At 33.7% G+C, this 16128-nt stretch overlaps 2 protein-coding genes across 12 annotated transcripts in view; one reads left to right on the top strand and one right to left on the bottom strand.

The window, feature by feature from the left end:
* LOC132704176 (protein sidekick) overlaps positions 1–12874 on the top strand; it is a 176754-nt gene extending 163880 nt beyond the window's left edge. For 2 of the 7 annotated variants that reach the window (XM_060674037.1, XM_060674031.1), the window contains 15 exons: positions 1102–1302; positions 1886–1912; positions 2145–2323; positions 2388–2841; positions 3766–4427; positions 4490–4718; positions 4775–5077; positions 5131–5727; positions 6032–6228; positions 6286–6525; positions 6580–6925; positions 6979–7257; positions 8412–8732; positions 8853–9169; positions 10427–12874. In XM_060674037.1, coding sequence (XP_060530020.1) covers positions 1102–1302; positions 1886–1912; positions 2145–2323; positions 2388–2841; positions 3766–4427; positions 4490–4718; positions 4775–5077; positions 5131–5727; positions 6032–6228; positions 6286–6525; positions 6580–6925; positions 6979–7257; positions 8412–8732; positions 8853–9169; positions 10427–10669 — 4595 coding nt within the window. In that variant the 3' untranslated portion in view covers positions 10670–12874. The remainder of the gene's footprint in view (positions 1–1101; positions 1303–1885; positions 1913–2144; positions 2324–2387; positions 2842–3765; positions 4428–4489; positions 4719–4774; positions 5078–5130; positions 5728–6031; positions 6229–6285; positions 6526–6579; positions 6926–6978; positions 7258–8411; positions 8733–8852; positions 9170–10426) is intronic. The other 5 variants (XM_060674038.1, XM_060674036.1, XM_060674033.1 and 2 more) reach the window with 4 other exon arrangements.
* A 1202-nt stretch (positions 12875–14076) lies between these two features.
* Positions 14077–16128, bottom strand: part of LOC132704175 (nucleosome-remodeling factor subunit NURF301) — a 25563-nt gene continuing 23511 nt past the window's right edge. For 2 of the 5 annotated variants that reach the window (XM_060674028.1, XM_060674027.1), the window contains exons 16-18: positions 15847–16042; positions 14929–15013; positions 14077–14870 (exon numbers count right to left, since the gene is read on the bottom strand). In XM_060674028.1, the coding sequence (XP_060530011.1) occupies positions 14665–14870; positions 14929–15013; positions 15847–16042 (487 nt within the window). In that variant the 3' untranslated portion in view covers positions 14077–14664. The remainder of the gene's footprint in view (positions 14871–14928; positions 15014–15846; positions 16043–16128) is intronic. The other 3 variants (XM_060674026.1, XM_060674029.1, XM_060674030.1) reach the window with 2 other exon arrangements.

The following is a 16128-nucleotide window of genomic DNA, read 5'->3' as shown; positions in this document are numbered from 1 at the left end:
CCTAATTATGCATGAAAGCGCCTTCTAGTTTAGTGCAACGTTGAAGCCAATGCCGTATTAGGATTTCCCGTTTTGGTTAGTTAAAATATTTTACTTAACATACCCTATATTTTCAACGATTAATATTGGTCACTACATTTTTGCTAGTTTTACTTAGTTTTGGTTAGTATAATATGTATAATGTACAAGGTGCTATTTAGATATCTTCTGGATTCCTCCTGAGTTTCAGTTAAATATAGTTTAAGTTAAGCTCTGACGAAGTCAACACGATATTTGGCGAAACGTCAACAAGTTTGTTGTAGCAACAACCGACGCAAGAAGAATCCATAAGATTTGTAAATAGTATTACGCTAGCCTGTTTCTTTGAAAAATTAATATAAAAGGTGTCCAGAAAATGTAGAGTATGTCTAAAATAAATCCCAATTTGCTATATAATTGTACGTCCGTAAATATTCCGTAAAAACGATTGTTTTTCTTAGAATTTCCGGACACCGTGTATATATTGATATTGATGGAATCAAATAGAGGGACGAGATTATATGCAGTTTTCACATTCTTTTGAAAATGTCGAAATAACTTTGTCGCATTTGAGGTTTAACCTAGGGTGCCTTCCACAACACCAAATTGTACAAAATAAAACTGTTTGTTATTTATTTTATTTTTTATTATTTTATTTCTTTTAATGGATGTTAGATGACTTTTGGTATTTTATTTATTTCAGTATGACGTAAGTTGACTATTTGGTATACTTGATTAGCCTGCAGCAGTTCTAATAAATATTGTAGTGGCTGACTGTATCAATATAGACAGTTTCAAATGAAGTCCTAGAGTTTTTGCTATATATATGTTTTAAAGTTTTATTTTGTCAAGTTTGCGTTTTATTTAAGTTTTTACTAACACTACAACACAAAAACATTGTTTAACTGCATGGGCATGTATTTACCGCTGGTTTTGGTCCACTATGGGTAAAATACTAAACTCAAATGAAAAATCCAAAATCAGTTTCAAAATGTTCACGAAATACTAAGCATGCTCAGCCTAAAGGACCCGATCCAGTTCAACCCAATATTGTACAGAAGCGGTATTATTGCGTTTCATTAGTACCTCCCATTCCAGGCCCAATACCTGATCCACTACTCAACTGGATAACAGAGATCAGTAATGTTTCCGGGGGTCAACGGTGGGTTTTGTTAACTAACCTCAAAGCAGCCGCATCCTACCAGTTTCGCGTGAGCGCAGTCAATAGCGTTGGAGAGGGCAGCCCATCAGAGCCTAGCAATCAAGTCATGTTGCCGCAAGAAGGTGAACATAATTTTTAAAATCTTCGACAAATACAGTTTTTACCAGAAATAAAAATATTTATATAAACACAGTAATGATAATGATTAATGAATCCATAAAAACTGTAGAATTGTATAAATGAAGTTAGAATGTGATGGCTACTTCAGATCAAAATAACTTATTTATAAACAGTTGGCTATTAGTATTTACCCATCACCTACGTATAATAATATTTCGTACTACTTATTATACTTACAGTATGCTACTAATAGTTTATGCATACATACTTTATTCTTTTGGTTACGTACTACACACTGTGAGTTTATTACATAGTCCATTTTAGCCTCTTTGAGATATGTAATAAACTGAATTATTACATATTACATCGGGTCAAAATAATATTACTTGGATGTCATGTGACAGTTTACATGTAAGGTAACCTCCTCGGGACAATATTCCCCAGTCATTACTTGTAGCGCACTAGAAATATAAATAAGTGTTATGAAAAATAAAACATTCCTAAGTGTTTGCCTAGAATATTTAATAGTATGCAAATTTATATTGGAGCTCAGTGAACTGTTTTTTTTTTGTTTTTATCATGCAGGCAGCTCATATATATTTCCTTTTAAAGGTGGGAAAGTTTCTGAATTTTTTGCATGCCATGTTTTATCCATGGTTTTTGTTGCGGTTAATTTATTTTTTCCTTACTTAGCTTGAAAAACATTTTTCACTTTTGTCTAAATCACTTTACACTCATTGCTTACACAGAAATGTGCTTCAAGTTATTTTTTTCTGCATTTTTGACATAGGAAGATCAAATGGAAACTGAATTTATTTTAATTTCACTTTTACTTTACTTATAGCTCCTTCAGGTCCGCCTGTCGGTTTTGTTGGGTCTGCTAGAAGTTCTTCAGAAATCATTACTCAGTGGCAACCCCCACTAGAGGAGCACAGAAATGGACAAATCTTGGGTTATATCATTCGGTATCGACTGTTTGGTTATAATGATAGCCCGTGGACCATTCGAAATATAACTAATGAGGTATGTTAACATTAATTTAGCTCTTCTTCATATTTCTTTTTTTTACTTTTATTATTTTATTCAGGCTCAACGAAATTATCTAATTCAAGATCTGATAACCTGGAAAGATTATGTAGTTCAAATAGCTGCATACAACAACAAGGGTGTCGGGGTTTTCACAGAAGGTGCAAAAATCAAAACAAAAGAGGGCGTTCCCGAAGCTCCGCCTAAGATTAAAAGAGTCGAAGCATTGAATTCGACAGCTGTGCAGATATGGTGGATTCCACCGGATCCACAAAAAATCAATGGTATAAATCAAGGTTACAAAATACAAGCATGGCGTTGGTTGAAAAACAGAGGCAACATTGAGGCCGGCATGATGACCGTTCATCCAAATTTACTGGACCCATATGCTGAACAAACCGCGGTAATGTTGGATTTGGAAAAATTTACTGAATACAATCTAACAGTACTATGCTTTACTGATCCTGGGGATGGAGAAATTAGCGATTTGGTGTTTGTTAAAACGAAAGAAGATGGTAAGTCTAATATGTAGAAAACTAACCATATCAAATATATTGTTAATAGGTCAGATATTATGAGTCTTAGAACTATTTTTAAATATCTCCTGCGACCGTCTTTTATGGCATAAAGCTGATATCAATTTATACCTTAAAAGTTTTATTATATTATTAACTATTAGTGTAACATTATCCAAAGCCCAAAATTTTTATGCGTTATAGCTGTCTCTCTCATGCCACTAGATTTATATGTAGCCGAAAGTAATGTTAATCCTGTTGTGAAAAGTCACTTAACAGTATTATACTTGCTGGATTACCTAATAAACCTAAAGAACTTAATAAAGCGTTTTTTTTTTCAATACTAACGTTTTATAGTTATGGCATCAATAAATTACATTTTTCTGGTAGCTAACCTACCCTGTGTCGCACTTGGTGTATCTTTCCTGTAGTGTGGAAAACCTCGCGCATTAATGTATCATATGAAGTGTCTAAAAAAGTGCACCAAACAAGATCTGAAAATTTGATATTGTTAATGCTAGGTAGCTTCAGAAGCAAGTTTTACGCTGATTGGAAATCCATAAATTTAAGAGATCAAACAAAATTGTTCTTTTCAATCAAGAGTTATATCTTCTTTGTTAAATTGCTAATGAAAAACTATATTGAATTAAGAAAATAACTTCAGCCTAATATCACACTCATTTCAATGTTTGACAATCTATAAGTAGGTACAATTTCCCAATATTTGTAATTTGTAAATCTTATTTCCATTATTCATATCTAGTGCAACCAAGAAATGCGTCGGTAGCTTGTCAAGCATAAGATCGTTATTTCATATTTTAAATCACATTTTGACTATATTGATCTCAATACTCTGATCTCTCAATACATACATAATTTCGAATAATAATTGAATCATTGAATATGGTGTCATTTATTTTGCAGTTCCTGACGAAGTCACCAACCTTCAATTTGATGACATCAGCGATAGAGCAGTTAAAGTTTTATGGCAGCCACCAAAGAAAATTAATGGTATTTTAACTGGTTACCAGATTCAGTACCAAATCAAGGATATGCCTGAAACATCTAGGGTTAGAAATTTGTCAGCGGACACTTTAGACCTAAAAGTTATGGAGCTTCTAGCAACGACGCATTACAGATTTGAGGTTACTGCCTGGACTGCAGTGGGCCCTGGACCTCCTAAAGTAGCAATCATTCAGTCAGGAGTTGAACCGGTGCTACCTCATCCTCCTTCAAAATTGGCTTTATCAAATATTGAAGCATTTTCGGTGGTTTTGCAGTTTACTCCAGGCTTTGATGGTAATTCTTCTATTACAAAATGGATGGTCCAAGCACAAACTGCAAGAAACGCAACTTGGTTTGTTGTTTATGAAATAAGCGATCCTGATGCGACTACAATAACAGTCACTGGACTAGTGCCATTTACTGTTTATCGACTAAGATTAATAGCTAGTAATGTAGTTGGTGCCAGTGTTCCTTCGGAGCCTACTAAAGAATTTCAGACTATCCAGGCTCCGCCTGCTCATCCTCCAAGAAATGTCACTGTTAGAGCGATGAGTGCTACTGAACTCCGAGTTAGATGGATTGTAAGCATTCAACAAACACTTATTAACTAATTCAGATTGCAGTAGTATTATTTTTCGCACAGCCTTTACAACAGATCGAATGGTTCGGCAATCCCAGAGGTTACAATATAACCTATACCCAGTTAAGAACTGGATATATGCACAGTGCCGCTATAGAGGATCATACTGCCAACTCCCACATTATTATTGGACTGGAAGAGTATGCTTTGTATGAAATCAGGATGCAGGCATGTAATGATGTTGGGTGCTCTTCACCAGGACCTAAAGCTTTGGAGAGAACTAGGGAATCAGGTATAAGTTGAATTTTAATATAAATTGTGGAACTGATTTATTCTTTTAAACATTAGTTCCATCATTTGGCCCAATGAATGTAGTTGCAAACGCAACTTCATCAACCACAATTCTTGTAAAATGGGGGGACATACCCAAGGAACATCAAAATGGTCTCATAGAAGGATTTAAAGTTTACTATGCTGCGGAGTCAAAATCGTCAGTGGACTACAAGATTATACCAAACAATTCTACATTTACTACAACATTAACTGAATTAAGGAAATTTGTGACATATCATGTACAAGTTCTGGCCTACACTCGGTTAGGAGATGGTGAACCTAGTAAACCTGCAGTAAGAGTTAGAACTTTCGAAGATGGTACATTTTATATCTCTATGGTTTTGTTACATTTTTTATGGTTATTTTTTTAGTACCTGGCGCTCCTTCAAACGTTTCATTCCCAGATGTATCCTCTACATCAGCTAGGATTATCTGGGATGTGCCTGAAGAACCTAATGGTGAAATTTTAGCTTACAAAGTTACATATCACATTAACAATGCAAACACAAACAACAAATATTCAAAAGAATTTCCTCCTTCAGACAGAACATTTCGGTTTACCCAACTTGACCCAGATAAATATTACATGTTTTCTGTCACTGCGCAAACTAGACTAGGATGGGGCAAAACTGCACATGCGTTGGTCTACACAACTAATAACAGAGAACCCCCTCAACCCCCTTCAGTGCCACAAATAAGTAGAAGTCAAATTCAAAGTAGAACTATAACATTTAGTTGGACGCCTGGTAGGGATGGATTTGCACCTCTACGTTATTATACAGTTCAAAAAATGGAAGACAGCGGACCCTGGCAATCTCTGTCTGAAAGGGTGGATCCTCAATTGACCAGTTATACTGTTACCAACTTAAAACCATTTACTACATATAGATTTCGAATTCAGGCCACTAATGATATTGGTCCAAGCAAGTTCAGTGCCGAGTCTGTTGAAGTACGAACTTACCCAGCTGGTAAGCCGCAAATTTATTTATTGATAATAATCGACATGAAAAAAAAAAAAAGAAATGGGTTATAGCGAAAATTAATTAAAACTACTATTTAGGAATTTTCTATAGTACAAAATTATTAATAATAAATATATAACCTTTTGTTAACGCAAATCAATGTTGATGAGGTCCCAATCTATCTTGATAACTGCCATGATTCGTCTCTTAAATCTAGAGTGGGTTTGCTGATGGCATGTCTGTGTAAATTATTTTTTTGATTATCTAAAGTTAATTTTGCAGTTATTTCCTTTTTTTACTTATTATATAGCACCAAGCAAAGCTGTAAGTGGATTGAGAGCAGTTCCCATAACTACAACAAGTGTTGAAGTATTTTGGGAACCGATAGAAGAACAGTATTGGAGTGGAGATAGTAAGACTGGAGGCTACCGAGTTATTTTCCAGCCCGTATCTGATTTTCCCACTGCCCTTCAAGCAACCCCGAAGGAGGAAGTTATGGGCATTAACGTAACATATTCATTTTTACTTTAAATCATGTTTCTTTATGAAAATCATTTTCTTCAGGCAAGGAAGATGGTGCTGAGTGAACTATTGCAAGACCGAAACTATGAAATTATTGTGGTATCATTTAACATCCAGGGTGAAGGACCAGCTAGTCCTCCTGTTACTGTTTATGTTGGGGAGGCTGTACCTACAGGAGAACCGAGAGGTCTGCAAGGAGAGCCAGTTTCATCCACAGAAGTAAGGTTACGCTGGAAGCCTCCCCAACATCATATGCAGAATGGAGAACTTTTAGGTTATAAGGTAAGCTATAAGTAAATGGTACTTGAAGGTTAAGTTAATCTTTTTTTTTAATAGATATTTTATTTGGTTCTCAATTCCCCTCAAGAATTGGAAGCAGGAAAAAAGTTAGAGGAAGAAATTGAAGTCGTTGCCGCGTCAACTACATCTCATAGCTTAGTTTTTTTGGACAAATACACAGAATATAGGATACAAATTTTGGCGTTTAATCCAGCAGGAGACGGGCCGAGATCTTCTCCTATTATTGTAAAAACCTTACAGGGATTACCAAGCGCTCCAGTAAATTTGCGCTTCTTGGATATAACGATGAATAGTTTAGTGGTAATGTGGGATCCACCAAAGAAAAGAAATGGTGATATTATGGGTTATATTGTGACATATGAAACCACAGAAGAGAACGAGAGTAGGTTACCTTTGCTAATTAAATGTGATAATTACTTAGGGGTAATTTTTCAGAATTCAGCAAGCAAGTAAAACAGAAAGTCTCTACCAACCATCTTCAAATTCAAAGTTTAGAAGAGGAAATTACTTACACTTTTACGGTTAGGGCCCAAACAATCGACTATGGTCCATCAGTCGCGAATAATGTGACTACAGGTCCTCAAGAAGGCTCCCCTGCGAGTCCTAAGGAATTAACGATATTAAAAACGCTTTCCAGTGTGGAATTGCACTGGTTAAATGGACCTACAGGCAAAGGTCCAATTCTCGGGTATTATATCGAATCTCGAAAGAAAGGTCAGTTTTTAAACATTATTAATTATTTTTAAAAATTTGATGTTCATAAATCTAAATTTATGACTATTTTGTTGATGCAACAACTATTGGCAAGTGCCAATTAAATTGCTATAACGTTTTTACTCTAAGTTTCAAGTGATGTCATTCAGACAAAATTTTTTTGAAATTTGTGAAATGTAAAAAACACGAGATTTTCAGAAATATTTACAGCTTCAATACCCGATCAACAGTTTTATATCAAAATTAAATGTAACAATTAACAAAAGTGCAAATACAAAAACAAAAATCTCATTTCTGATTTCCTCGATTCCAACCAACATTTTCTTTAGGTCCCTCAGAAGTCTGACCTAATACCAACATTCAATATGCATATGTGCGAGTCTTTCCAAACCAGCTAGCTTTAAATCAATAAGAGTTTGCGGTCTTAAATTGTTGATGTTTTTATTTAGATCTTAGTGGAGTTTATCAAACTAAAATTAGTGAAAAATATAATACAACGCAGTCGCTTCGTTGAGAGTTAACTAACTACCTACAAACGGTCCTAAAAAGTGCATCATAGACCCATGTGGCCTATATTATACAGAAGTACCAATAAATCAAAAAAGGGATAAAAATATCAGCATCACTTAAGTAGCAAAAAGTCTAAAAGATACAGATGTTAAACTACCATTCACAAATAATACCATTTATGAGTCAATTTATGAGCAAACTATTCCCGGATTCCAATTTTCACTTTAAAAAATAGTGCAACGACCCTGCTTATATTATCTAATAACTAATTGATGATAAGTTGATATTTAGCAGAGCACATACCGTCTTAAAATACCAACTGTATAAGGAATTCTCGCGTCTTTCAGAACTTCGCTGAGACAACGGTGCTGTCTTTTGATTGGCAAAACTGAAGTTATAAAGAGTAATTGGACATTTTTATTAAGCACAAAATTTCGGACTTGTGTATAAAATTAGAAAATTTGTAGTGCAGAGATGACTAAAATGACACTATAAGGTTAATTGTTAAGAAAGAAAGTAAATATTGCCCTAATAATTACTGTCGGTGACTCACTTTCAACTTGTCCTAGAATTACAATATTATGTTCTTCAATTTAAAGCAGCAGACGCTCTTAAAAACAATGGGAACAATTTTCTTATTTCAGAAGATACGCGATGGCAAACCGTGGCAAAAACTACGAACGGGCCTTTGCAAGAGTTCACAATTTCATATCAGAGTTTGTTGCCATCAACTCCCTACAATTTTCGTGTTATTCCTTACAATAAGTTTGGGATAAGCTGCCCAGCATATTCTGATGATTCTATTCTCACACCTTCAAAATTGTATTTGGAATATGGTTACTTGCAGCACAAACCATTTTATAGGCAAACCTGGTTCATGGTTGCTCTTGCGGCCATTTCTATCATTATTATTATTACCATCATTGCCGTGCTTTGTGTCAAGAGTAAAAGCTACAAATACAAACGTAAGTCGTCATAGATTTTTTTTTATATTAACCATCGTATTTTAGTCACAGTCATTTATCTGAGTTTGTTGGAGATCGTATATCATCTTCTGCAATATGTATTTACTTATGTCTTTATAGAAGAAGCACAGAAGACTCTGGAAGAGTCAATGGCGATGTCGGTGGGTGATCAGCAGGAATTAGCCATGGATTATTATAGATCAAAGGGCGTGAATGGTAACTTGAGTTCACTGGGAACAATGGGCAAAAGGTCAACTATGCCCCGAAAGCAACCACAACATCCCCCCTCTACAATACTGAGCAAAACACCTCCTAGACCTTCACCCGCTTCCGTGCCATACAACTCTGATGAAGAAAGTTTGAAAGGATATGACGAGAATCCTGACGATAGCAGCGTCACTGAGAAGCCATCAGAAATGAGCTCATCCGATTCTCAGGTACATATCCAATTAATATCTATTGCTCAAATAACACAGGTCTACAGTGATTTTGATGTTCGAAACCTGTTTGCTTGTTTGTATATTTTTGGTAACCCTTTTTCCAAATAAAGGCCATATTTTTGCTCTATCACGTAATTTTTTTATGGCACTTATATCTTAAGAACGTTATTTTATTAATATGACATGAACATGTTTATTTTTATGAAATTAAACGTGATTTCACAACAGAGTTGGCGATTGGAGTTGCGTTTTTCTAGTATTTTAAGACGTATAAATATGGAAATATTACATTGAAATAGACATTAGACTCGAATAGACCGCAAAAGTCTATTAAGTTAGTTGACCCTAAGAAAGTTTTACTGCCTCCTCTTCATATCAAACTTGACTTAATGAAGCAGTGTGTTAAAGCCCTAAACAAAAATAGACAATGTTTCAAATATTTGTGCGAGAAATTTCCAGCCATCTCTGATGCTAAGATAAAAGAAATATTTTTGTTGGGCCGCAGACAAGGATTTTCAAAACACAATTACCAATGTCGAGAAAAACGCCTGGGTTTCAATTAAAGAAGTAATTGATAAGTTTCTTCGGAACTCCAAGGTCGAAAACTACGAAAGTATTGTTCAAAATATGTTACAATACTTTCATTGTTTAGGTTGTAATATGAATTTGAAAGTGCATTTCCTGTTTTCACACTTGAACTATTTTTCTGAAAATCTGAATCGCTAGATGTTTAAACGGGATATGCGCTTAAAAACGCACAGCCGAATGTTCGCAGAACGAAGCTTTCTGGCCAAAAGACATAGATGTCACAAAAAGGTCTGAGTAAAGTTTTTTTTTTTCTAGAATTCCAATTTTTTACTGAACTCATTTTTAATAATAAAAACATCTGTCAAAAAGTTTAATTTTCTAGACCTGTGTAATTCATGTAGACCTGTGTAATATCGCACCCTTTACAGAAGGCACCTATTACAAAAAAATAATTTTGCAGTTTTGTTCTTAACTTGTTTTGTTATTCAAAGCCTTATCTAAATATTTAGCCTTAGCATTAGATTGCTTCTATGTTTTCACATTTTTAAACGCACGCCCACAAAATTTGTGATATGACCGCTTCGCGTTAGTTAATAACACAAGTATTGAAAAAAATTGCCTGACGATGCTGCTCTGTAACGGGTACGATAGATATTTACCAGTAGTTTTGATATCTACATACTTAATCACCAATTTCCTAACGCAGTAACACATATATTTTTTCAGGGTTCTGAAAGTGAAAATGAAAGCGTAAGGTCAGACCCCCACTCATTTGTTAATCATTATGCTAACGTAAATGACACGTTGAGACAGTCGTGGAAACGACAGAAGCCTGTGAAAAATTATTCGAGTTATACAGACTCAGAGCCAGAAGGTAGTGCTGTAGTCAGTCTTAATGGGGGTCAAATTATCGTAAACAATATGGCGAGGTCGCGTGCCCCACTACCGGGTTTCTCTTCTTTTGTGTAAAAAGCAGCTTGTAACATATGGAGGGCGAACGTCTGAACTATTTCTTGTTTTAAAGACTTCCTTTCATTTTATTTAATTAGATCTGTCTGTGAATGCATAGCTACTTAACGTTATTCAGAACAAATTTTGTACATAACTTAGTGGTAATTTTTTAATTTTAGACAATTGGACCAAATGTAGCAGTTATATTAAGTGTGATCTCATGCTGGGAGTTTATACATTTTTTTAATCGAAACGAGTTCACAATAATTGAGGTAAATAAGATTTCTTAATTTAAAAAAGAGCAATATGTAGCCATACAATAGCCATATTTTTATAACTTGCCTGGTTTTCATCATCTTTCTTTAGTGTTATTTTCGCGCTCATTTTATAAATGCAAAATGCAAAACTCGAAAACTGTAAATATTAAGTTAAAATATTTTTGCTGCTCAAAAACTGATTTATATCCCTAAGCGATTCAGAATTTTCTGATAAAGACTTTACTGTTTAGTTAGTAAGAAATAGACAAAATGTAAATAAAATCTTCTCTAATATTTGTTAAATATTTTGATAGAAAAATGTAGTCTGTACATTATTAAATTTAATTATGCAATGTGTCAATTACTCCACAGTTTTTAAATTGTCCAGAGTCTAGTTGCAAGCTAGTGATTGTATACACTGTCATTTCGTTTGAACTTAGGTATTTTTTGTTTGATTTCTCTAAGTGAAGTCAACTTAAAATATAAATTCGGCGACGTTTCACAGTAAAGCCAAATTGCCTGCTGGAAAAGTAGGTAAATCTAATCCGCAGTAAGTAAAAGGTGAGAACAAAACATTTAAGGTGATTTAGCTAACTTTCTCCTGAAAATTCAATAAAATTTGGAGGTGAGTAATAGTGGTGCAAGTAACAACACATTGGTATTTTTCTTGTAATTTATATTAAATATTAATTTCAATTGCATAGCTGATTGACAAACCTTCAGGTTTGAATGAATACAGATAGACGTTTAACACAGTTCAACATTTTTTGGAAAGGTATATTTTGAATCATGATCAGTTTTAATTGAAATTAAGTGAATGTAATAGCGGTTTAGCTACAACTGCTGTAATGTAAAAAAGTGCTATTCTTTCAAATAATGTTGTTTAATGAAATTAAATTGAGGGGACTATTTATAATTGATTTAAAATTTTGAATTAATGCACATGGAAATAAGTAAATTTCAGTTTTAGATAAGGTTTTAATCTTTTTTCAGTAAAAAAACGATTAGAATACTTCAACCGTTGTTGCGCCATATAAAGGATATACTAAACTTAAAAGTATCAAGGGGACCGAGCGAGATATTGTTATCAAGTTTTGCTTAGGACCGTAGGAGGTGGTAGTCTACATTTGAAAGCTATTGTCGCCGTCGCAGTATCGTTAAACACCCTGTAAACTATTGTTATTGTTTTGCGCAAAATTCTAAATTTATTTCATCCAGAATATATAGTTTTGATTAGTTACTTACAAGTTTTTGTTTGTTCATATAATATTTTGTTGACGGAAATAGTTTTTTTACCGCATTTAATATTATAAGATATAACACCATTTCTTCGTTATTTTTGACTATAGAGTAAAATTTTGAAATTGAGGAAATTGCACCTTAAACCTCTTGGATTTACCTGACAAAATTTGGCTTTGGTGCCACAAAACTTATTCAATAATTTTTTTATATTTAAAATATCGAAGTCGTTAGGACTTTGGGTAAATCGGGCAACACTGCGACGGCCAGAATATTTTTGAAATATATGACTGCAAACCATTACAATATCTCTGTTTTTTCTTTATGCTTCTAACAGGCCAGCATGTATAGAATGCTCTCTATAGAGAGCAAACATCATTACCACCAGAAAAAGATTGAATGAACATGCCACTGAATTCAAAATTGGTTCTTTCAAATGAGCATAAGCATTTTTATGAATCTATAAAATAATGACAATTAGTTTCAGGCACCAACAAAATAAAAGCTTGTTTTACAAGATAATTATTAGTGTTGATAGTAAATGACTTCCAGAGGTAGTTTTTGATTGTAAAGTATAAAGTTTAAGAGACAATTCTCTACTGTTACGAAAATACTTTACTTTAATGAATAACTGTATTCTACATTCACTGCCTTATAATTTAGTGTAATTTATTATAATATTTGTAAAATAAATCTGTGATTCTAATAAACTTTTTTTATTTACTTTTGACTGATTATCTGATCATTTTAATGGAAAACGCTTCAACTTTTGTCGTAAGAAAAGTCTGAAATAGTATATTATGCAACAAGTGCGGTAAACGGCATTTGACTCACGATTTTATTTGACACGAGCGGAGCGAACGTGTTGCATACTATACTTTTTCTACGACCGTTAGTTTTTGGGCACATTTTCGTAAAACAAGTGGCATGCTGCGTTTTGTATATGTATTGATTTGCATAAAAATGCGAAACATTTAGAAAATGAGGATCAAGACACTGCACAACTTACATTAAAGCTTCGGGTTACCTCAAATTACTTAATTGGACTTCAAGCGACAATCACAGGTTGCAAAAATGACAAAAGAAAATGTTACCTCATATTTTAACAACGAATGGCTTGTGTGTTATAACAAAATAAAGCTGTCAACGTTATATTATGGAACAACCATGGCTAAAATGTACCTAAAACATCTGATCGCTTCCAAACCCGTGACTAAAGTACCGGAAATGTCCAAGCGACTCACAACTGTAACAAGGGATCGTGGCAACTTTTTTCTCATCTGATAGGCTGGAAATAAAACCATAATTTGGGCTTATAAATATTATATGCCGTATTTTCCGAATTTGCTTAAGTTTTTTTGCGGTGTCTAGGATCCTCGCATGGCAAGATCTTAATGTTTAAATGGTTACACTGTGTAACTAAACTACTCTATAGTAAACGAAAACGGAAAAATTTAAGATTGAGAAGTTTGGCAACCTAGCAGCCCACCTTACTGGTCCTAGCAATCCGTTTTCTTTCCTAGTGTACGAAACACATTTCTAATATTTTTGCAACTCTGATATGTTGTTTTGGTGGAGAAGAGCTTTGAACACATTGAGAATAATTTTCTCATTTTTAGTAATCCATTTATCAACAACAAATTCATTAACACTAGCCATTTTGAAGAACAAACTTTGCCAACAACTGCAAGAAAGTAACGATAATTCTAATTTTAAACACTGAGGGCCAGGTAGGTCAACTGCCTGTCCCTCTACCTGTCACTCTCGGAACCCTTGACATCATATGTACAATATCTATCAACCACTAAGTTTCAGAGATCAATAATTTATAATTCTCTTAAGAAATTAAGACACAGAAGAAAATTACATGTATATTGAACTAGTCAAAAGGAACTTTGAAAGCGACGTTCACATCGCACTTTGTGATACAAAAAAAAAAAAACATTTTTCACAAGATTTTTATTGGTCGATAAAACAATTCTTAAAGTCTACCGACTAAATATAAAAATTTCTTTTAAATATGTGCAAACTTAAAATGGAAATCTCTGATAAATTAAACAAAATGAATGCCTAATAATTATCTACAATGGCACTAATAATCTAAGTCGATGAAGGAATTTATAGACAATTATCGATACATCTCAGACAGTTTGCAACCAAATACAATAAATTGCAAGTTAAACAGTGGTGGTGCTGGCAAAATAGTTACATATTTCAAAATAATATATTCACAAGGCATTATATTCACAAACTTATGTACAATTACTCACTCCATTCAACAGCGGGCAACGTTTGGGAGATGAGATCGTATGAACCCGCAAAATCAATTAAATAAAATCAATTGGTACAGCCGGGTTTATGTTACTTCTATTTTACTGGCACTAACAGGCCTTCGTAACTAAAAAACTTGAATCTCGTTGTTCGGAATAATTTCATTTATCACTATCACGTTTCAGTTGTGTAAAACGTGCTGTGAGTTAAACAAGAGAAATAGCTTTAAAGCGACCCGCGAAAACTCTATTTATTGTTTTCAAACAACTTGTCCCGCAGACATTTGATTTTATTTACAAAATACGCTTCTAACGATTCAGCACACTTAAAAAATGGAGACTCTTTTGGATTGTAATACCGACAATTGTCAAAGATTTTGGTCATATCTCCAATGAATTCGCTCAATTTCGTGTATGTTTTATCGTTTATTCGGTTTTCTATCATCTGTAAGTCTGTAACACATCAGAGTTAGTTAGAGTCAACACATATACAAATAAATGTTTATCTTACCCATTGGTTCTTTTATAACCTTATAATAATCTGGTGCCTCGGTGGGATCAACAGGTTCCATAAAGGGCCAGGCGCTTTTGTGGGCCTATCAAAAATCAATCAATCAAATTATCAAATCAAGGGAAAAAGATGGCAACATTTTAGTCGACCTAAAATTATGCATTTTGATGGGAAAAAAATTATGGCTAGCATCCTACATTATTGGTACAGTTCTATAATGACCGAAAAAGTGGGTAATTTTAAATTTGTTTTGAATAGACAAATCCAAATAATTTTTGGAAAAAAAAACCTCTCCCAAACGCTAAGAGGTACAGATTGGTTAAATTAATCAAATTATAAATAATAAAAAACATATGTAATAACAAAACCAAAATTATATTAAATAAATTTGTGAAAACTGTCTAATTTTATTTGATAGATTATTTTAAAAATTGTTAATTTTTGAGACCCAGTCGTATAATGAATGTTTTTCCGCTGTACAATATGAAATCTCCAAATTTTGAATCTGATGCTTCGTGCTCATTTTAACACGAAAATTGCATTTTATTAGTAGGACGGGTTTTGTGAATTTTTCTAGTTAAATTTTAAATTTTAGAAAACCGAATAAATTCTGACCTTTTTTGCTATCTGCCAGGTATTGCATGAACTAAACAAAATTTGCTAATGTTTAATGGATGTCAAAACTTTTATCTATTTAAACTGACAAAATGAGAAATACAGAAAAGTATCACAAACAAGAACCTAACAAAATTCAAGTGCATGTTAAGCCCATCATCCTATTATGCAACATGGCTAAGGGAATTTATGCCATAAGACTTGAAAATCCATATTAAACAAAAAAAAATTAATTTTGCTAGTGTAGCAAAAGTCAATGAGTGTAAGAATATGTAGAAATTATAAGATCAATAACGCAACTACCTGTATTTGCTTAATTAATTTTCTAAGGTTGTCATAGTCCTTTTGAGCAAGATCCTTCATGTTCGCATAATTGACAGAGCTGTTCCTCTGACATCGCGGACATACATATTCGTCAATGTTGTCTGCCTCGGACTGTAGTATACCGACACACCTACCATGGAACCAGTCCTGACAACTGTCACAACAAATATAGAACCTGGAAAAAGTGTAATTTATGAGAAATCCACTAGAAATATAATAAAATCATATTGCGAATTCCAACTTACTAAAACAATAAGGAAG

The sequence above is a fragment of the Cylas formicarius genome, unplaced genomic scaffold (genome assembly GCF_029955315.1).
Source record: "Cylas formicarius isolate icCylForm1 unplaced genomic scaffold, icCylForm1.1 PGA_scaffold_6__28_contigs__length_40554024, whole genome shotgun sequence".
Lineage (NCBI taxonomy): Eukaryota > Metazoa > Arthropoda > Insecta > Coleoptera > Brentidae > Cylas > Cylas formicarius.
This window is presented reverse-complemented; position numbering and strand designations above follow the sequence as displayed.